The following is a 23,645-nucleotide window of genomic DNA, read 5'->3' as shown; positions in this document are numbered from 1 at the left end:
GGTCCCTTGCTCCTGGACTCTGTAGCTTTCAGCCCCTGTTCCTTGGGGGCTTCTGAGTTTGCTTCTCCAGGGCTGGCTTTCCTCTCTTGGCTTCCCTTGGCTCTCTCCAGGTTCTGACATGCTTAACATCTCATGGCGACGTCTGCTGGGCTCCAATCATCTCCAAACATCTGTATCTCTGTTCTCTGACTGTCAGCTCTGCTCTAAAGTTTCTGTTGGCTTTCTCCCTGTTATTTCTGTTGTTTCTCTCCAAAATATTTCCTCTTTTAAAGGATTCCAGTAAACTAATCAAAACCCACCTGGAATGGGTGGAGTTACATCTCCCTCTAATCAAAGGTCACACTCACAATTGGCACATTCCCCAAAGTAGGCACAAGGTGATTATCTTTTCTCTGCTCCTGGCAAAATGCCTGGCTCGCAACATGTTGCATACCTCAATAGATTTTGCAAACTAAAGAGAGAAAAGAGAAGTTTTCTTGAGGTGGGGGTAGGACGTCGGGGTGTGAATTTGTTGCACTGCTTATGAGATTTGCAGCAGGGACAAATCCGTGAGGCCCTCCCTGGGTTCCACCAAATCCTCTAGCAGAGTTCTTAGATTTCCCTGCACCACTGTCGCCAGCTCCTCTGCCCTCTGTGAAGAGTTGGCTACTTGGCTGCCCTCCAGGAGCTGGTGATCGATAGCTAAAACCTGCGCATCTCGGCGAGTTTAAGAAAAATAAGGTAGAGAATCAAGTGTCTGATTCTGTCCACTTCCTGGGAGTCTAAGTTGACAACTTTCCTTAGCATTTTCATCTGTGCATTCAACAGAAGCCATGTGCAAGCATCAAGAGTGCCATGGAATGCAGCAGAGAATGTGGCCATCGTGTGGGTGGAGGTGGGTGGCAGGGAGTGGAAGCAGTCACTCCAAGGGTCAATGTATCAGCTAGTTCATGGAGAAATACGTGCGGAGACAGCCAGGCAGAAATGAGACTGCTGGTTCCCCACCCACGCCTCCCCTAGCTACCCCCAATTCCTTGGCACTTGGACTGCCATCAGATTCATGAAATCTTTTCAATCGTAACAGAAATGACAATCCTGAGAGGATAGAGTATGTTTCAGAATTGAATGGGAGATTCAAACAATAGCATCCAGAAGGAAAACCTTTTCCTATAGGAGGACTTAAACATTTGCCTTGTACAAAATGTTGTCGCTTAATATCTTTGTCTCAGTGTATAATTTTTCTCCTCCTCAGAGTTTTAGAGTTATTTCCAGAATTGCAGAGGCTGTTTCAAGAACCATGGTCTTGTAGAAAGTGCCAGAACATAGTTGGTTTTGTAGGTAGATGGAAAGGGGAAAGGAGAGAGGCTTCACATTGAGTGATGAAGTTGTTTGCCTTCAGATGTTAACATTTGCCATCAATTAAAATAACTTGAGTTAAAAAATAAAAAAAAAAACCAACTCAAGAGATGTAATCCTTAAAAAAAACAAAAAAACAAAACAGGGCCACGGTGGCTCAGCAGGTGGGGTTCTCGCCTGCCATGCCGGAGACCCGGGTTCATTTCCCGCTGCTTGTCCATGCAAGAAAAAAACAAAGAACAACTCTAATGACTTTTGGAAAGTTTAAGCAACATATATTTAATTATTGAGTCTCTGATAGTTGTTTTAAAAAGATTTCTCTACAAACTGCATTTATTTGTTTTCCAAGGCATAAAGCATTGGAATTATGAAACAGAAATGATTAAAATTGTAGGTTAGATTTAGGAATAAACCTGAATAGAAATGATTCCTATCCATGGACAGTAATTTTGGCTTTATATTTGGTTATTATACTATTAAAGGAACCATATATAAAATAAAAGTTACGATAATATTTTTCATGACAAAAGTGTTTTTTAAATCGATAAAATAATAAAATCACACCGTGTTCTGTTAAGTAATAAATTGCCTATTTTTAAGAAGAATTATGTTTAGATAGATGTGCTTGTCCACACCTTTCTAGGACACAGCTCCTAAAATAGCAATTGATTTTCCAACCGACGTTTAGAGCATATTAGTGTGTTATGGGCAGTGTTTAGAGCTTGAATATATTCTTGATGAGTATTTCAGAATTTAAGAATTTAGGATTCCACAAAACACAAAGCCTCTAGGAGACACGTGTCCTCAACTAGAACCTCAGGAAGAAAACCCGGGGCCGCTGCCCAGACCTCAGAGAAGGTCTCAGAGGTGCTTCTCAATTCCTGGGTTGACACCTTCACGGAGGCACTTGTTTGCTATGATAACCCGCATGAGTTACTTAGTTTTTCTGCGTCTGAATCTCATCATCAGGAATTTGGGGATAATAGTTTCCTCTTCATAGGTGTTTTGGAGGATGAAATGAATTCATATGACGTTTTAGAAGTTTATGTCCGGAGCTGTGGATCCTCAACAAAGATGAGCAATGATTGTTTTTCTTATTACATTGGAAAGCCTTTTCTTTCTGAAGATTTTGATGAATAAGGGGAGATTTGATTTTCAATGTACTTTTAGACCACTCAGATTTTGCAATAGAGCAAAGAATTTTCAGTGACCTGCCAAAATCATTTAGATAAAGTACCTTGTCTCAATGCTCTAGCATACAATGTTCGAAAACAAAAAAAACCCAAAGACAAAGAAGGGAAGAAGAAAAAAAAAACCTGGCAAGGGAACAAGTTTGGAGAATTGTTTTAAAGAAGTCCTTATATTTAGGTGGCCTGGCAGGCTACTGTAAACACCCAGAGATGCAGGGAGGAAATCAGAACCCATGTGGGTCAATAAAATGGCTATCTTTTCAACTAACCAGATTGCTATCAGCATGTTCTTTTTTTGTTGAGTGGTCATTTCCTTTACTGAGTGCCTGTAAGAACCACCCATTTGGTTGTTTCTCAGGATTATAGGTTTTTAGGTCAAACAGAAACCATGGGGAACGCCTGAAAAAGCAAAACACAAGAGCTCCATTCTGCTGAAGCTGGATGATGTCAGCCTGACTGCCTTTGTGTGCAGCTGAAGCAGTTGTGCCCAGGCTGTGCGCGGTTCCCGCACTGTGCATCCGTGAGCACACACTAGGCTGTGCACTAGCTGGCTAAGTGCTTTGCTCTTTAGTAGCTGTTGCAGCTGAAGCATTTTTGGTGAGGTGAAGGTTCCACGTGAGAACCCAACATGGCCTTCCTGGCTCCTTCATTGATTTCAGAAGTTTGAGCAGTGGGCACTGAATGCTTCCTTCTTCTTCTTTTTCTTTTCTTTTAGTATTCTGGCAGTTCCAAAATGGATGAAAGACAAGAGCCTCTGGCCATGACTGTACATCTCCTTGCCAACTCAGGGCATGGCTCGCTTCTGCAGCAAACTCTGGACCAGCTCCTGGATTGCATTTGCCCAGAGGTTCGAGTCTTCCTGGTGTCAGAGCGGGTCAGTCCAGTGAAATACTATGAAAAGTACCACCCCAAGCGGTCACGGTTCCCGGGGATGTCTGTTCTGCTCTTTCTGCATGAGAGCCTGGGAGAGCAGCGGATACTTCGTGTTCTTGACTCCCTACAGCATTCGCCTTGGCACTACTACCCCACCCAGCATGCACGTGGAAGACTGTACCCGTACATCCTTGCCAATCAGGATTTCTACAGTCTGGACAACCAGATGCCCATCTGGGGAGTGAGGCAGGTGCACTGTAGCACCGAGATCCTGAGGGTGACCCTCTACTGCAGTTTTGATAACTACGAGGACACCATCCGACTCTACGAGATGATCTTACAAAAAGAAGCCACCTTGCAAAAGAGCGACTTCTGTTTCTTTGTGCTCTACTCCACCAAGGGCTTTGCCTTGCAGCTTTCTTTGAAGCAGCTGCCCCTCGGGGTGTCGGTGGACCTGAAAGAGTCTTCTGTGCTACAGTTCAGGGTTCAAGAGATTGGCCAGTTGGTGCCTCTCCTACCCAATCCATGCATTCCCATCAGCAGCACCAGGTGGCAAACTCAGGATTACGATGGCAACAAGATTCTGCTGCAGGTATTTCTGTTTTCCCTCTCTGGACTTGTAAAAGCATATGAGACTGTGTAATTTTACATCTGAGATGTGAATGAAGACATAATTTAATCTAGTGGTTCTCAACCTTGGTTACACATTACATTCCTCTGGAGCTTAAAAAAAATTCCCATGCCATGGTCATTTGCCAGGCCAGTTAGATCAGAATCTCTAGGGGTGGGGTGGGGGGGAGGGGGTGATCCAAGACTGGGCATTTTTAAAAAAAGCTCCTTGGATAATTCTAATACATAGTGCAGTTGAGAGTTTTCTGATCTAAAAAACTCCCACTTGACAGATAAGGAAATTCAGACTCAGTGAGCTTGTGGCTAACACATATAGTTTGCCGGAGAAGCAGACCATGTCCTGTTTCTCAGATTTTCTTTTTACCATGCCAATCAACTAGATCCAAATATTGTTCCTACTTATTTTTGGGTTCAGAAATATCATAAGCTCTTTCTATCTGACCTGAGGAAGTCGAAGGTGTGATTACATTTGGAGATGTGAAGTTTGTGGTCCTGTTGACTTAATTTGTTAAGTAGCCTGTACTGCTGTCAAATTTTACCTCAAACCAAGTTAGATGGTTAAATCTCCTTCAAAAGAAAGCCTTCTTTTGTAACCTTCCTATTAAAGCTGAACTCTCAAGATGGGCTCCCCATGCCATCTCTCCTGGTGTATTATGTGATAGTTGAGCCTGGTCACTTAGTATCTTAGTTTCCTCATTTAGCACAATGAGGATAATAGTATTTTCTTAAATGGTTGGTATGCACAGTAAATAACCTAATACTTATGAAGTTCTTAGCATAGTGCCCAGAACTCAAATTTAGCTATTATTCCTATTATGCCCTATAATAAGTACTTTGAATTATTTTATTTAATCCTGGTAACATAAGATGTCATTATTTTTCTCATTTTGAAGATAATAAAACTGAGGCATGGAGGTTCTGTTACTTGCCCAAGACCCACCTATAGGTTTGTCTATCAGCCTCCAAAACTCATGGTTTTAACTGTTGTACTCTAGGGCTCTGTGGGTGTGAAAGTGAGTGTGTGTGTGTTAGCAGACAGGGACATGTACATGATATTCACAGCAAAATACGCTGTGGCTTCTGTCCCTGAGGAAGCATTACCAACCCCTTTAAGGCATAACTGATAAAGTAAGAACAGGCTCTGAGATGAGCTGTCTTATCTGTTGGCTCATTTTGTTATCAGCTTTGACTTCTTAGTTAAATAAAATATGAATCATAGCCTATATTGAATGATTTCTAGATTATTTGCCTTCTTGATCACATACTGTAGACAGTACTGTTTCTGTTAGTTGTCTGTTATATAACCCACTAATTTCCAAGGCATCTAAATTTCCCCTTCAGTCTTAGTTAATCTCCAGAATTTAGATCCAACCTCACTGTCAAACAAGAATTTAATATGTGTATTCAGCAGGGGGCACATTTTTAATCATTCTGGTTTTAGAGGCTTACTGACAGTTTTACTCCTGAATTACAGCTACTGACTGGTAGTTACTTTGGAAAATTGAATCAACTTTGGGGAGTGCAGAGTAGTTTCATTTATTTTTTTGACAAAGGAAAATCTCTGTATGTAACATAAAAATAGTCATATTCCTCTTTGGATTTTCTAGAAGTCTCATTACCCTTCCAGGGTAGATTGTAGGAAGAGAACATTATTCCCTCCTTCTCATAGACCTCCCACAACCCTTGGCTGTGGAGACACCCCCTGCTTCCTGGTGTCTTGGGAAACTCTCTAAACTTTAGTACTTTTGTTTCCCCACTCCTAAACACTAGCCTTTGTTCCCATCTGTCAATGAGCTTTGCCTTTTGCAAATAAAATGCGGGATTGATTGTCTTCTGGAAACTTTGGCTTCAGGCCCCATATAAAAGCTCTCAAGGAAGCATGTTTACCTTCTTAGAATGGAGTGAAAATTTCAGGATAACAAGGCCAACTCAAACTTCCTTAGGGAAGGAAAAAGAGAGGGGGTAGGTGGTGAATGATTTGACTTTTGCTTAAGAGTTGGGCTGGTTATTTACAAGTGCCCAGGATCCAACTCTCATCTCCGCACCTCTGTTGGGGCCCTGTCCTCTGCAGCGTCCCCTTGTGGTCACCCCTGGCTGCCAGAGCTTCAAGGACTATGTTCTTCTCAGTGGACCAACAGCAAAATGTCTAGATCGAGCTTGCATCCAATTCTCCTCTCCAAAGCAGTTACTGCAGCTGGGGGGATTGGGTGGAGTAGATTTCTATAGTGCTAAGGGAAAGGCCGTACCCTAGAGTCTGAGTGAAGTCAGACTCTCCTGTGAGACATGTGGGGGATGGGGAGGACTCCCAAAGAGGATCAGAGTGGAGGGATGAGTTCAGGGTGGCCCCAGATGACTAATGTTCACCAAAAAGAAGACAGCACCTATGCGGGGAGAACCCTAGCCACCAATGAACTTCTCCACAAATGATTCTTCCACAGGACCAGATGGAGGTGTGTGTGCATGGGAGAGGGTAGGTATGCTAGACTCAGCGGGGCTGCCCTGAGGAAAGGTGCCCGGATGGGGCTGAGCTGACAGCCCAGAAAGAATTAGCCAGATGGAGAAGGGAGACAGTGGGTGAAAATGTGTGGTGTGTCATTTCTTTATCAGGGCAAGTTCAGAGCACTGCCTGAGGTTCCATGTGGCTGGGGGGAAGTGAGGTGGAGGGCGTTGAGGGGCAGGTGGGCAGTGGGCAGTTCATCAGGAACCCGGCCAATCACCGGAATGTAAGCGCCTGGAGGCAGGAAGCTTTCTGCCCTCACTCCTGTATCCCCAGTGCTTGGAACAGTGTTTGGGACATGATGGACAAGTATTTTTTGTATCAATAACCAAATGTCTTGCTAAGTAGCTTCTATTTTAGCCTTAGTGTAACGAGCAGTCACTGGTGGAGCCTACGAATGGCACACATGCGAATAACTTGTGTTTTGAGGAGCAAATGAGAGAATACAGATGGAGGTGCTTTGTAAAGTGGAAACTGTAGGAGACCTTGCAGTTAGCGGCCCTGTGTGTAGGAAGGCCACTAGCTGTCCTACCGAACGCTCATGGCAAATAATTCTCTTTCCACATGACTTCTTGTCATTGCAGACTGTTTAATGTCTCTCCTCTCAGAGTCTAAAAGGTATTGCTTTAAAAAATTTTTATGTGGTAACATCTATATAACACAAAATTTCCCATTTTAACCATTTTTTAAGTGTACAGTTCCTTATTTGTAACTCTATTCCCAATGTCGTGCTGCCATCACCACCATCTGTTAACAAAACTTTTTCACCACCCCAGACAGAAACTCTGTACCCATTAGGCCATAAGTCCTTACCTCCCATGCCTCTTAGGATATATGTTTTTGATGAGAATATTGAGTTATATAGTAGGTGCTCAGTGAATGAATGAATGTGTGCATAAACGAGCAAGTATGTCAACATTTATTCATTCACCAAATATTTATGGCATGCCTGGTATGTGCTCCAGGCCCTCTTCTCCTTATGGCAGGTTTAATCCTGTGTTTTCAATTCCTTTTGGATGCAAAAATATAGTGGATTCTTCTACCCTCTCCCTGTTTTAGCAGTCCCTTGTCTTCTCCTTTCACCTTTTCCACCGGCGTTAGTGATGGTCTCATTTGTGCTCAGGACAAGTAGAATAGGTGATCATGCTCGGTTCTTTCTTTAAACTTCTTGAAATTTAAACCCTGCCTTTGGTCCAGTGGGCTATTTTGTCAAAAGAACCATGTGCAGTATCCCTAGTCAGCTGCTGCTGGTTCTCAGCTTTCCATAGTTGGAGCAACACTGTCCAAAGTTGCATTCTTTGCATTTTTAATAATTTTTTTTCAATTCATAATACTTATGTCTTCCTTAGTTTACCTGCCATCAGCATTTGGGCATCTCTGATTTGGGTGATCCAAGTATCAAATCCACAAAGTTGGGGTCAGACTCTGGCAGATCCCGAATTCTAGTATGGAATCGGTGACCTTTTTGTTCTGTTTGATGTTTAATAGGTACATGTTATAAATTAAAAAGATAAAATCTCCCTGGAAGCTACTTGAAATGCGCCAGCAAGGTCAATATTTCATAATCATGTGGGAGATGGTTTCATAACCATTCTTTTTATGATGATTAAGTTCATGTGCCAACTTCGCTAGCTTATGGCAAGCAAGGAGTGATTGTTACTGTGAGGGTGTTTCATGGATTCAAATCATCAGTAAGTTGATTGTATCTTTGGCTGGTTACATCTACAGTGAACAAAGGAGATAGCCTTCAGCAATGAGAGAAGTTGTATTCAATCAATGGAAGGCCTTAAAGGGAGAACTGATGATTTCAGCTGTCAGAAAATTTCTAAGCCTGCCTTAGAAATTTGGACTTATAAATCTCCATGGTCCTGTGAGCCAATTCCTACAATAAATTTCTTAATTTTTACATATGTCTGTGTGTGTGGATGGATGGATAGATAGAAAGGTAGGCAGATAAATAGATATCCTGTTGGTTCTGTTTCTTTGGAGAGCGCTGACTAATACACCTTTTTAAACCTTTGGTTAGATGCTCTGTGCTGATATCATAATGCCCTTGACAATCTAATGAGGAGCTGGATCCTTCCACAGGGGTCTGAAAGGCCAGGGGGGTGGGGATAAATGCCAGAGTAGACGTATAGCTACAAACCTTGAGTGTTGGGAAGGGGAAAAAGACATCTATCGCCCTCCCTCACCCACCCCTCCAGCTCTGTTCGTTCTTCTGCTTGTCCAGGTTTTGAAACATCAGTTATTTTAAAGTTTATCTAGAACCATCATATCCAATCAGTCCCTAAGACCTTTCCAATTTTCCTTTGGACTAAGTTCTTCTTCCTACGTTCCTTCTTTAAGCCCACCTAATAGCCAATGTGGATTATTACTGTGACATTAACTCCTCTCCCTGACTCAGCCATTCTGCTTTATACTGCACCCCACTGTCAGAATGACTGCCAGTTTTTGTTCCTTCTCAGTTGATAACAAAAGCCTTGCAAATGAAGTTAAAACTCCCTTTCCTGGTTTTCAAGGCTCTGTATAAGCAGGCTCCACCTAATGTCTCTGTTTCCTTATTCTTTGGTCTTTCTAAGCTTCTTGCTCTTTTCTTCTCTCCGTGAGTCTCTGCTCACACCTACATCCGTGTATTTACCTGCACGGTTCCTTGTCCAAGGACGTCTTTCTCTTCCTCTTCACTTATCCACCCTTTAAGGCTCTGCTCAAATTGCACTTCTGCTGGGAAATCCCCTCTGAAGCTTAAGGGCACATTAACTTCCATTCCTAACTAGAACATTTTGCACCTAAGTTTTTGTTAAGGTGCAACTGATAATGTATTTTCCTGTTCTCGTAACATATAATTTGAGACCTTATGACTTACCACCTCTTTTCAGTATTTTGTTGTATTTCCATACAGCACTCGGCAGACAGTTGCTTCTGAAAATATTTGTTGATTGATTGACTACTTGGTTTCAGGAAATAAGTTTGTCTTTTTTTAAAAAACATGTACACACTTCTCTATATCCTTTTCCAGAAACTGGAACAACGGGCTTCCTTTTATGTTGTCCATAGATATTTAGCTATATTCATCTTTATGTTCTTTGTTAGCCATTTAAAATCAAAGAACAGTCTCTCAGGAGGTCAGTAATTTATTTTCTGTTTCTCCTCTAGAATTAATTGAGTACTCCCTTCTCGTTTCTGAGTCTCTCAGTCGTTCCCACTCCCTATGCTCCATCCCATCCTCTTCCTTTCATTCCTCATCTAGTGCCCGTCCTTCACCCCCTCCCCAACCCCTCCCTCCAGCAGACCCTGTACAGCCAGACACACACACACACACACACACACTCACGCACACATATACACACACACTCACGCACGCACACACACACACTCACACACACACTCATGCACACACATACACACTCACACTCTCACACATACATATACACACTCACACTCACACACACACACACGCACTCACACACATATACATACTCACACTCACACCCACACACTCATATACACACTCACACACATTCACACTCACACACACTCACGCATACATACACACACTCACACACATACACACACACACACTCACACACACACTCACTCTTGCGTTCAAACTCAATAATTTGGTTTAAGCTCCACTGATGTTAATCAAAACTTTACTGCTGCTGTAGAATAGCAGTTGGACATCAATGATTTTGGTCAATCAACTCAAACGAGTACTTTTCAAAAGATCAACTGCTTGGAAAAGGCTGGTTTCATCTCATAAGAAATTTGTTTCCCATACAATCTTTTTCTCCAGTGTAATCTTTTGTTTCCATGCAATCTTCTCTTCCAGTGTAGGAGAAATCCTTTTTTGCTATCTTCTTGGAATCACTTTTACTAAGAAATAGTATTATTTTCCTTTCATGAGGGCAGTCTGACCCTTACTAATGTAATAATTTTTCTATGACTTATCTTTTCATGATATCGAGTATTGAGGGTCACAAATGATCTTCCTATTCATCATAATATTTGCCAATGTTCCCTGAACTTGAAAGAACCTAGTTCTCAATTTGTAACATTTTACAAATATTTCTTTGAAAGAAGTACACTAAATTATCAGAATTTCTACAAATGCATTTCGGTTTAGTTTTTGGCAAGAGGAGCGTTGTTCCTCCTCAAGGGAGTCATCTCAATCACTCAGCATTATGCTTCTGCTGGAAATTCTTCATTCCAATTGCACACATATTCATTTCTACTTTGATAGTACCATGCTCTCTTTGCCATGAGGTCTAAGGAACTTAGACTTCTCTTTTTTAAAAAAGTTGACATTCCCCTTTCTTAGAAATCCTCAACCCTAACGATAAAGCTTTTGCTTTGAGTTTTCTTGATAATACTTATAAAAGAACTTATGTCCACCAAATGTAAAATAACCAGGGACTTAATTTATAAATACTACATTTCCATACACTTTTATGTGAAAAAATTATATATTTTTAGGTATTGAGCTTTATTTATTCATCCAATAGACATTTAATGACTGCTTACCATGTGAGGGGCACTGTGCTAGGTAGTGGAGATGCACTGGTGAAAAGGCGCGCAATCCTGCTCTTCCAGATAGTAAAGTCTAGGAAAAGAGTGAGAGAATTAATCAGGCAAGTGCAAATACAGTGTGGTAAATACTATGCTATAGTAAGCACAGGTTGCTATGAAAGCTAGCAATACTATTAATGGTGATGACAATAAGATGATAAGCAGTTCATGTACAGCACTTCCTATTTCTGGGCAATGTTATCACCAAATCCTGTGATAACCTTATGGCATTGTAACTCATTATTATCTTCTTTTACAGATAAATTGAGCCAGAGCCAATATTTAGGGGCACGTAACTCAAATTTGGTGCCATCGGTGAGGCTTCCAATAGGAAATGATGTATAAGTTTCGAGATGACTGATGAATAGAAGTTTTTGGGAAAAAGGGTTAGAGGAGGCACATCTCAGACAGAGAAAGTAATATATACTGGCATTAGGGAAGAGTAAATCATGTTCAAAGAATTAAATGAAGTTCAGTTTGGGCATGTGGAGGTTGAACGGAGAAAGTGGTGAATTATCAGGCCCGTTAAGAAGGAGCAGACCACGAAGAGTACAGTAGACCAAGCTAAAGGGCTTAGTTTTATCCTAAGAAGATGAGGAAATACTGAAGCAGGATGGTAACATGACTAGACCTGTGGTTTCAATGCTCCTCTGGCAGTGGAGTGGAGAATGGATTAGAGGGAACTAGAGCATCCATGAGGAGTCCAGTTTGAAGACTGTTGCAGGAATCCAAATAAGAGACAATGAAGGCCTGCCCTACGATTAATGGAAGTGGGAATGGAAAGACAGAAGAGCTGAGCAACCTTTAGGAGTCAGAGTCCATAGTATTGGTGACCAGTTATATATGTGGGAGGAAGAAGGAAAAACGATGCTCTTTCTTGAGCAACGTGGTGGCTAATAATGCCATCTTCTAAAATAGGGAAAAAAGTAAGTGGAACAGATTTGGTGTGAGGAGAGAGATTAGTTCAATTATGGACATGTTGAATTTGAAGAACCCAGAGGACCTTGAGCTATCGATGCCTAGAAGGCAGTTGGTTGCTTAGGAATGAAGCTTAAGAGACAGAGCTGAGCTGTAGTTGTGCTGGTGGGAGCCCTCATCATTTAGATGTAATTGAAAGCATAAATGCAGGTAAGTTACCTTGGGAGAGTGAGAAGAACGTTGAGGTTACTACTGAAGTATTATGACATTAAATGAACTGACAGAGGTTGAGGCTCCAAAGCAGGGTGGTTGGAAGGTAAGGAGGAGCACCAGAAGAATGTGTTGACATGGTAACTAAAGGAGATAGTAAAATTCTACCAAGCACTCACATAAAATTAATGACAAGGAGGTTGGTTGTAGATGATATTGGCAAGGGCAATGTCAGCGGAGCAGTAGGAAGGAAGATCAATATAGCAGGTATTTGAAAAAGAGGGAAATTAGTAGGAAAAATGAGTAGACAAATTTATAAGGAGGTTTGACTATGAAAGGAAGGAAAGAGAGAGTTGAAAGGGGGCAGAAGGTTGAAGGAATATGTTTTCCAAGATAGGAGACTTGACAGGTTTAATTCTGTTGAAAAGGAACTAGCAGAAAGAGAGATAAAGAGAGAGAATATTGATCTACAGCACAAGTCAGCAGTGTATCACTTGGGAGTTCAGAGAGGTTTCTCTATTTTTATTTACTATTTTTTTTATTAAAGCAGATATATGTTTACAGAAAAATCATGCAGAAAATGCAGTTACCATTTATCCTCTTTTCACACATTTTAACATTTTGCATTAGTATAGTATCTTTGTTACAATTGATAAAATAATATTATTATAATTATGTAGTTAACTTTAGCCCACTGTTTACATTACGGTTCACTCTTTGTGCTGTGCAGTTCTGTTGGATTTTTTTGTTGTGTGGCAATTTATGTGCAACCTAAAATTTCCCTTTTCGTCCCTTTTCAAATATACAGGGTGCATGGGTGTTTCAGTGGTAGAATGCTTGCTTGCCTTTCATGCAGGAGACCCAGGTTCAATTCCCAGACCATGCACCCCTCAAAAAAAACAAAACCAAAAAACCCCCAAATATACAACTTAGTGGTGCTAATGATATTCACAAAATTGTGCCTCTATCACTATCATCCATTGTCAAAACTTTTTCATCATTCTAACCAGAAACTTCCTACCAATTAAATATTAATTTCCTATTCTTCTCCCCAACCGGGCCCCTTTTAACCTAGTTTCCAAAGTTTTGGCTATTCCAAGCTACTTACCTTTTCATATGAATTTGATTATTGACTGTTCCATTTCTGTAAAGAAGTCTGTTGGGATTTTGAATGGGATTGCATTGAATCTGTTTATCTCTTTGGGTAGAATTGGTATCTTAACAATATTTAGTTGTCCAATCCATGAACAATGAATGTCCTTCCACTTATTTAGATCTTCTTTAATTTCTTTTAGCAATGTTTTTTAGTTTTCTGTGTACTAGCCCTTTATATCCTTAATTAAATTCATTCCTAGATATTTGATTCTTTTAGTTGCTACTGGAAATACATTTTTAAAAAAATTCTTTTCTGGATGTTCATTACTAGTGTATAGAAATACTGATTTTTGCATGTTGATTTTGTCCCCCACCACTTTGCTGAATTCATTTATTAGTTCTAGGAGCTTTGTTGTAGATTTTTCAGGATTTTCTGTGTGTAGGATCATGTACAAATAGGAAACATTTAACTTCTTCCTTTCCAGTTGGGATGCTTTATCTCTTTCTCTTGCCTAATTGCTCTAGCTAGAACTTCCAGTACAATAACAGTGGTGACAATGGGCATCCTTGTCTTGTTCTTGATCTTCTGGGGAAGGCTTTCAGTCTTTCACCGTTGAGTATGTTGATATAAGCTGTGGGTTTTTCATATATAACCTTTTTCATGTTAAGAATATTTCCTTTTATTTCTAGTTTTGTGAGTGTTTTTATCAAAAAGGAGTGCTGATTTTTTTTCGAATGCCTTTACTGCACCATTTGAAATGATCCTGTGGTTTTTTTCTTTTTTCTATTAATGTGGTGTGTTGCATTAATTAATTTTCTTATATTCAACTACTCTTGCATACCTGGGAATAAATCCCACTTGATCATGGTATATACATATATTTTTTTGCATGGGCAGGCACTGGGAATCAAACCTGGGTCTCCGGCATGACAGGTGAAAACTCTGCCACTGAGTCACTGTCACACCATCTAGTATATAATTTTTTAATGTGCTGTTGGATTCAGGTTGCTAGTATTTTGTTTAGGATTTTTGTGTCTATATTAATGAGAGCTGTTGGTCTATAATTTTCATTTCTTGGGATATCTTTATCTGCCTTTGGTATTAGGGTGATGCTGGCCTTATAGAATGAGTTGGGAGGTGTTCCCTCCTCTTCAATTTATTGGAAGAGTTTGAGAAATGTTAATGCTATTCTTTTTTGAATATTTGGTTGAATTCACTATGCAACTGTGGGTTCTGGGTTTTTTTTGTTAAGAGTTTTTTGATGCTGACTCAATCTCTTTACTTGTTACTGGTCTGTTGAGATCTTCTATTTCTTCTTAAGTCAGTGTAGGCAGTTTGTGTGCATCTAGGAATTTGTCTTTTTCTTTGAGATAATCTAATTTGTTGGTATACAGTTGTTCACAGTAACCTCTTATAATCCTTTTTATTTCTGTAGGGTTGGTAGTGATGTTCCCCCTTTTGTTCCTGATTTTAGTTATTTGCCTCTCTCCTTTTTTTTAATTTGACAGTCTACCTGAAGGTTTGTCCAATTTATTGATCTTTTCAAAGAACCAACTTTTGGTTTCATTGATTCTATTTGGGTTTTTATTCCCTATTAACTTATCTCTGTTCTAATCATTGTTATTTCCCTCCTTTTGTTTGTTTTGGGTTTAGTTTGTTCATCTTTTTCTAGTTCCTCCAGATGCAAGGTTAGGTTTCTGATTTGAGCTTTTCTATTTTAAATGTAAGCATCCAGAATTATAAATTTCTCCCTGAGCAGTACCTTGGCTGTGTCCCATAAGTTTTGATATGTTGCACATTTGCTTTCATTCATCACAAGCTATTTCCTGATTTCCCTTGGGATTTCTTCTTTGATCTATTGATTATTTAAGAATGTATTTTTACATATGTTTATTTTCAAGTTCTCTCTCTGTTATTGATTTCCAGCTGCATCCCATTGTGGTCAGAGAAGACGCTCTGTATAATCTTCATCTTTTAAAGTTTATTGAAACTTGTTTTGTGGCCTCATGTATGGTCTGTGCTGAAGAATGATCCATGTGCATTTGAGAAGAATATACAGTCTATCGTTTTTGGGTGCTGCGTTCTGTATATGCCTGTTAGGTGTAGTTCATTTATAGTATTGTTCAACTTCTCCAATTTTAATTTGATATTCTGCCTACATGTTTTAATGTGATTAATTTATCCATTAATGAAAGTTGTATACTGTAGAGGTGTCTATTTCTCCCTTCAGTTTTGTCAATGTCTGCTATGTGTATTTTGGGGCACTGTGGCTATGTATATAAATATTTATGATTGTTATTTCTTCTTGGTAGATTGACCTTTTTATTAATATACAGTATCCTTCATTGTCTCTTGTAACAATTTTTGACTTAAAGTCTATTTTGTCTGGTATTATTGTAGCTACCCTAGCTCTTTTTCTTTGTTTACTATTTGCAAGGAATATTTTTTCCCCATCACTTCACTTTCAATCTATTTGTGTCTTTGGGTTTAAGGTGAGTCCCTTATAAACAATGTATAATTGGATTGTGTATTTTATCCATTCTGCCAATCTGTGTCTTTTGATTGGAGTTTTTAATCCATTTACATTCAGTGCAATTACTGATAAGGATGGACTTACTTCAGCCATTTTGTCCTTTGTTTCTTATATGTCATATCTTTTTTTGTTCCTCTTTCCCTTTATTTCAGACTTCTTTTGTGTGTAGTTGATCTTTTAGTATATAACTAATTGTTCCCTTTCTCATTTACATCTCTGTATATATTTTATATTCTTTATTTGTGTTCACTGATTTTGTACTAAACAACATAAGTCTCTAACCTACTATTTATTTTATTTTAAATTTTTAATTAATTAATTTTTTGATAGCAAAGTTCCTTTATTTCAGAGATATTTTAATACAATTATAGTACAGTTATGAAGTCACATTCAATCCACTGATTATAGTCAAGGTAGTAATAAAAATTATACATCTTTATAAACTACCTTAATATAATTAAAGTATTTGTTTTTATAGATGAGATTAATTACCATATTCATTCATATTTGCACTGCTAGTCAAATAACACATAAGTAAATCTATAGATTATGATAACCAGGCTTCCATACTATTTGAGGTGAAATCTTAGTATCAAAACTGAATATTTTCTTTTTTAAATGCCACAATATTTGCTTCTTAGGAAAAACATCTAACCTACTATTTTAAAAAGATACTAACTTAATTTTAATAGTATACACAGTCTCTGCTCTTATTTCCCTGTTTCTTTCTTTCTGTTTTTTTTTTGTCACACATTACTTTTTATATTTTGCATATCCATAACATGGAAATGTGATTATTTCTTATTCAATTGTATTTTAAATTTTATAGGAAATAATGAGTAGAGTTATATACTAGGATACCATACTACTGGGGTTTGAATTCATCCATGTAATTACCTTCACTGGAGATCTTCGTTTCTTCATACTGCTCTATGCTACTTTCTCCAGTTCTTTCCTTTTAACATGAAGAACTCCCCTTAGTATTTCTTGTAGGACAGGTCACTTAGTGATGAACTCTCACAGTTTTTGTTTACCTGTGTCCTAAACCCTTCCTCAATTTGGAGGACAGTTTTTCCAGGTAAAAAAATTTTGATGAGTGTTTTTCTCTTTCAGTACCTTAAATATGCCATACCATTGCCTTCTTGCCTCCATGGTTTCTGATGAAAAATTGACACTTAGCTTTATTGAGGATCCCTTGCAGATGATGAATTGCTTTTCTCTTGCCACTTTGAGAACAATATCTTTATCTTTGGCATTTGACATTTTAATAAGTATGTGTTTTGGAATAGGTCTATTAGTATTTCTCTTGTTTGGAGTTAGTTGTACTTCTTGGCCACATGAGCATGGTCAGCAACCATGAAAGGAGATGCTTGGGCCAGAGTGCTGCCACTTTTTTGTGTCTCTTAATCTGTGCAGGACTGATCAGGGAGGATGGGTCTGTACTGACAGATCTACCTACTCTCCTACTTCTTTTTTTGACATGTGTAGTTTTCTCCCTTTTGAGTCAGCATTTGTGATTCTTTCTCCAGACTCTCATTGTCTTCCAGATTTCCAAGCAAATTGAATCTGCCCTTTTATTTGGCTGTCACTAAGGGAAAATTTTCCTGGAGATGTCTTATGCCATCATCTTGTTCTCCATTTTTAAATGGTTGGAAAAATAAACAAGAATATTTTGTGGCACCTGAAAATTATTTGAGATTTAATTGTTTGTTAAAGTTTTATTGAAAGACAGCTATACCCATTCATGTACACGTTTTCTGTGTTCAGATAATTTGCTTCTTTAGGGCAGAGTTGAGCAGTTGTGATAAAGACCATGTGGCCTGTGTGGTCTCAAATATTTACTATATGGCCCTTTACAGAAAATATTTGCTGGTTTCTAATCTAAACAATTAATGGAAGTTCCTGGTACTTTCTTTGTTTTGCAGTTTCATAATAGCTACCTCACCCTTTCTATCAGGGAGAACATTGAGAGGAAAACATATGTGGGTATGATATACACAAACAAATACTATGTTTATGGTGATTTAGTCATTTCTAGGTCTGCTTCCACAATATCCTGATTTCTGCCTTCTTGTCTTATGAGATAAATATGCACTATCATTTCAATATTTGGTTAAGAGGTAGGCCAGGCAGGGGTGGTCCTGGATACTGCTTTCCAGTGGCAGCTGAAAAGACACTAGGAATATAACAATATAACAACAGGAGAAATTTGTCTTTTCCAGAAGTCCATTTAGGGGGAGTGTTGGATGAAGGGTGGGGTGTGAGGCTCCCAAGAGTCCAATGGTGGAGATGGGTCAGCGAATTCCACTCTGAGGAGGGATAGCGCAATCAACTGGGGATGGGGATGACTGAGTGGGGTCTGCAAGTTTGGCAGCCAAGTGGAATTTTAAGGGTTAGAGCACCTGAGCCCTGATAGAAGCAATTCTCTTCTGTTTTCCCACTTCAATATTAGTCCTCTTCTTTGAATAAATGGTGCCCAAGCGTTTAAAGAATATTGGCTTAAAAGGTACCAAATTATTAGCTTGCCTGGAGTGCCTACATCTTGGAATGGCTTTTGAGATATATCATTATTAGCATGATCTCAAAGGAAGACCATGTACTTTGAAAGACTGAATTCTTATTACTCCCTTTCTTGACTATGAACACATTTTGGGGTGGCTTTCAGTTTTATTATTCCAATGGTCTTAAATGATGACCTCAAATGAGGTCATTAAATAATATCTATGGACATCTTTGGGGTATCATTTGAACAAATCCATATAATGGAAGTGTGTTGTTGTCAAGTGGTCATTTGATTACCAGAATTTTGCTTTTGTTTTAGGGAGTCCAAGATAGAGATATTTCGTGCTGATGCTGATCATATGCCTTATAGTTTGAATGTACTTATCACTTCTGCTCAATTCAATCAACTCTATTGAAAGGCAGTTCTGGGTACAGCATAGTAGAGGATGAATAAGATCCTAGCTAAATCTTTGACACTGAGTTTATGAAAACATGTGTTTCATTTATTCTTCCTTTCCTTGTCCCATAGGTCCAGATGAATCCAGGAGTTGGTGTTAGGAATGGTGATCTTTCCCCTCTGAATGGTACCTCTGGGGCTGACATGCCTCTCCAGGGCTCCGGACTTGTTCCTGTCTCTGCAAAGAGGACCCTAGAACCGAGGAACTGGAGGACCAGGATCAGGAAGTCCAAGGTGGATTCTCTGGAGCTTCCTGAGCCCAGTGGGAGCCTGATGTCAGACAGTTCTAGTGTCTCTTTGTGGGAAAACCCTGGTTGGTCATCCCAGGTTAGCAGCCCAGTTACAGGTGCCCAACTGCACCCGCCTTCTTCCCTCCTTACATCTGGAGTCAGAATGGAGATCTTGAACCAAAGAAACAGTATTCAGAAACTCGAGGCAGAGACAAATGTTGACACAGGATTCACCGTGGTCAATCCCGAACCCAGGCAATCTTCTTTGCGATTTCCAAGGAATTTTCAGAAAAGCCAGCCTCCAACTTTCTTGCCAGCTTCCTCCTTAGTGGAGACTGCCTCCAAAGACAATAAAGTACTTGAGAAAAGGGTCCATCCTTTGTCATTTGCTGGCCAAAGGGAACTTGATGCAAGGAAGATAATCTCAAAATGTCCCTTTCATCTACCAGTCCAAGGGGAAGAAAAAGAAGAAGAAGAATTCTTTATATAACATAAGACATAGGTGGTTTTCCAAAAACACAAAATAGGACACAATTTTCTAGAAATGCAGAATTGACCCACAATAGGCTGGTTTCTTGTTCGTCGGAGTGTTATCCTAGATATAGAACTGTTCTGCTTTTATTTCAGTTGTCAAAAGACCAAAAGTTATGTGAGTGGTTGTTTATTGTCATCACATTTGTGAGGGACCACAGCCAACACATAGGGAAAAGCCTAATGTCTTGTGATCCCTGGAGACGTACTAACCCAGCTTGGTGTGTTGAGTTCAGCACTGCTGAGGATAATTGCATTTTATGCTAATGATCATATTGTTTTGCAACACTCATTAGTGTATGTAATTTGGTTTTATTTTTTTACTATGTTGCGTAGCTCATCTCCCTGCATAGCATGATATATTTATTCTTTAGTGCTTTTTAATTTTGATGTGGCATCTTTTGAAAACTAGGTCTTGTTTACCATATACCCAATTGCAATTTTGCCTTTAAAGCTTTTGGAACAAGTTAAAATGCAAAGTGCCTTGAAAATTACAAACTATTTTTTTCCTGTTTAATGAGCAGAAGCCCTGGAAGCTACAAAATCCGGTTAGAAATGAAAACTAGACTCTAGGGTTTTCCTTCTCCATTTCTCATGTGTTTCCGCACTACTCCAGAGTGGCCAGTGGTTCATGAGAAGATTGTAGTCTGACTGGATAATTTGAGCTCTTATGTGAGGACAGCAGGAGGATTGGATTAATTGCAATCATTGGAGCAAGGCTTAGGTTCTTCCAGTTATATCTGATTCCTCAAATTCCCTTGCAATCGTCATTCATTCATTCATTTATACACTCATTTATTCATTCAACAATTATTTATTGAGCACCTAAAATTGAGTAAGTCATTGTGCATTTGACACACATTCAGTCTGTGGCCACTGAACCCAAAAAGTATTTATAGTTTCGCCACCGTGGTAAATCCATTTTAGCAACCCTGAAAAAGAAATCCAGGCTTCCTTCTATAGAAACCTTCCATGACTGATTCCCACACTTGCAGTACAAGGTTATAGTAAGCATTCATGACCTGAAGATGGATACTGGGCATATTATGAATTGCAATTCTAATCACAATGGACAAATCCCCAGTTGCCCATATGCAGATATTTTTGACTGGATCTGTTACATACATTTAAAAATCTGAAGGCTCTGTCTGTGTTTCAGATAAACACATGGAGGGTTATTAAACTCCATGACCTTCTTCATTCTCCAGTGAAGACATTGCATAAGAATATAAATGCTGATTAGCTAGGCCTTTTGAAGACTTGGGTACTTAGTACACCAAATTGGAGAAAAGGATGAGTTCTAGCCTATGGACGAATCCTGGGGCCATGGAACTAGGTTAAGGGTCCGTGTCACTGCACAACTAACAGGACAGAAATAGAGGAGAGTTGCAAACGAACAAAGACAAAAATAATACATTGAATATTTTTTGTCCTTACCATGTTGTTATATTCTCATTCCCATTTCTTTCTCTCTCTGGGTTAAAGTTAGATCTTAGAAAATGTAATGCAGAACTTAGTTTTTTTTTTTTTTTTTTTTTTACATGGGCAGGCACTGGGAATCAAACCCGGGTCTCATACTCTGCCACTGAGCCTGGTTGCCCGCTCCAGAACTTAATTTTTGATATGGTTTTGTTTAATAAAAGTTTAAAAAATTAGCCTTAAGCCAATTTATTAAGTTGCCTTGAAAAGCACAGTAGGATGAAGTTTGGCAGTTCCCTTTCCACTTCTTTTGAGATTATCTAAATTTCTTTAACATAATACATGGGTAAGAATACAAGTACATGGAAATCATGAAGAACATGGGAAATTTAAAGGAGTGCCTTACAAAATTGACTTGGAAGATAGCACATTCCTAAAAGACCACCTCCTTTATCCTCCAACTCTACATTGTAATCCAATTTACAACATGATGGTATGAAATACCAGTCAGTGGATTGGGTGGGAGAGGCCCAGATTTTGGTATCACTTTTAAAAGTAGTATCTATGTGATCTTGAACATGTCAGCCTCTTTGATTTTGTGATGCCTTATCTACAAAAGGTTGTTATGAGAATCAAGATTATGTATATGAAAGCATTTAGATATTGTTAAGCACTTTGAGTACATGAGGCATTATTAATATTACAAATAGTCCTTCAGATCCACATTTTAAAAATGTCATGGTAACCAAAGTTTTTTCTTTTGAAAGCAAATTTTAGTGCAGTGATATAATATAAACAACAACAAACACCAACCCAGCTCTCTAAGATTTTTACTTTGTGTGCCATTCGTTTATGCTCATGTATCTCAGATGATAATTGTATATAAGCAAATAACCCAAATTATATCCTAAAGTTTAAAAGTTTGCCCACAATAGAACTATGAAATAGTTCAACCAATTTTTAAAATTAGTCAGACTCTAATTAATTATAAGTATACTTTATTTCCTAAACTATAAAATTCATCACCTATTATTTTGATAATTAGAATGTTTGCTGTTCTTTATAGGCACATTAAAAATCAGTTGTAAGGGGAGAAAGACTATGGAATTACTAAACCTTACCATCAGGGAATCCCCTGATACTGTGTCAAACTTTAGGGATACCCAAATCAGTAGGCCATGCCCTCGACCATGGGGCTTACTCTTGTGAAGCTTATGTAGGTAGCAGAGAAACTTAGACTACCTGTAAGCATGCCTAAGAGTTACTTCTGGAGGACCTCTGTTGTTGCTCAGATGTGGTCTCAGTCTTTCTTAGCCCAACTCTGCAAGTGAGATCATTGCCCTCCCCCCTACATGGGACATGACATCCAGGGGTGAAAGTCTCATGGGATCAACAATTCCATCCTGACCAAAACGGGGAAAAGAAGTGTAATTAATAAAGTATCAGTGGCAGAGAGAGTTCACATAGAGTTGAGAGGCTACTCTGGAGGTTGCTCTTATGCAAGCTTCAGGTAGACCTTGCTACCTGTCATAATTTGCCAACCCCAAACCAGGACCATTCCAGCCAATCCTAAAGAACACCTAGGGCAATATATAAGATTCCACAAGCGTTCCAGGTACTAGAGTAACTTTCCAGAAACCTACAACCTCCAGATGGTTTCCTGGTTCAGCATAAGTTCTGAAACCTAGCCTAGCCTCTCCAGAACATCATATAATTCAATCTCCCTACCCCATATTAGTGACAGACCCTTCCAATAGCAAAAATTTAGAATTGCCATAGCCCAAACAACCCCAAAGAGAGGTATGGAAAGATCAAAGGTGACGGTGGAATGATACATAGAAGATAGGACTTAACAAATGAATATGGATGCTGAATCATTAAATTGATATGTCTTTTAGTCTCCAGTATTTTAGAGCAGCTAGAAGTAAAAACCTAAAATTGTGGAATTGTAACCCATATCAAAGTCTGAAATATGTTCTACAACTAATTGTGGTGCTGTGCTTGGAAATTTATAGCTTTTTTGTATATATGTTATTGTTCACAAAAAAAGAAGGAAAAAAGTTGATTGTGATGATAAATTATTTAAGCCCTCTAGCCTACTATATTTTGGAGCAGCTAGAAGGAAAAATAGGAAAGGAACGTACGGTAGTCCATGACAAACTCTGGGATCTGTCCTGTAACCGCTTTTTGGAGAGTGCTTTGAAAACTGTTGCTTTTTTATTTCTTTGCTTTGTATATATGTTATATTATCCAATAAAAAGTTAGAAACAACAACAACAAAAATCAGTTGTATTGTAGTTTTTTTTTTTGGCTATTTTTAACCTTATTAGTATTTCACACATTTTGCAAGCATTGTTTGAAAATTGCTAAACATTTTGTGTTAGGGTACTCTAGAGAAACAGAACCAACAGGAAAGATCTGTAAATATGGGATTCATAAAGGTGTCTCATGCAACTGTGAGAATGGAAGAGTCCAAAATCTGTAGGGCAGTCTGTGAAGCTGGCACCTCCAATGAGTCTGGACCAACTCCACAGAAGAGGCTCTCTGGCTGAAGAAGTAGTGAAAGAGTCTCTCCTTTCCCTTAAAAGTCTGATTGGATTATCTTGTTGTGGGAGATGAGCCTTATGATGCAGATGTAATTAGCACAGAAGTAATCAA

At 39.0% G+C, this 23,645-nt stretch overlaps 1 protein-coding gene across 1 annotated transcript; it reads left to right on the top strand.

Annotated features, from left to right (window-relative positions):
* The first annotated feature begins 2,736 nt into the window (after positions 1–2,736).
* FAM124B (family with sequence similarity 124 member B) lies at positions 2,737–23,270 on the top strand. The gene is made up of 2 exons (XM_077155274.1): positions 2,737–3,990; positions 18,880–23,270. Exons 1-2 carry the CDS (start codon positions 3,259–3,261, stop codon positions 19,525–19,527), a joined length of 1,380 nt encoding a protein of 459 aa, XP_077011389.1. The 5' UTR covers positions 2,737–3,258; the 3' UTR covers positions 19,528–23,270.
* The last annotated feature ends 375 nt before the right edge of the window (positions 23,271–23,645 follow it).

This window comes from Tamandua tetradactyla, chromosome 3 (genome assembly GCF_023851605.1).
Source record: "Tamandua tetradactyla isolate mTamTet1 chromosome 3, mTamTet1.pri, whole genome shotgun sequence".
NCBI classification, from domain to species: Eukaryota; Metazoa; Chordata; class Mammalia; order Pilosa; family Myrmecophagidae; genus Tamandua; species Tamandua tetradactyla.
Note: the sequence above shows the minus strand (reverse complement) of the source record. Positions and strands in the feature narration are given on the sequence as shown.

What these genes read in the sequence shown, in the direction of transcription:
- FAM124B (XM_077155274.1), top strand. Translation starts at nt 3,259, where the DNA reads ATGGATGAAAGACAAGAGCCTCTGGCCATGACTGTACATCTCCTTGCC. An exon ending in GCAACAAGATTCTGCTGCAG is followed by an intron (nt 3,991 to 18,879) that starts GTATTTCTGTTT and finishes CTTGTCCCATAG; the next exon opens with GTCCAGATGAATCCAGGAGT.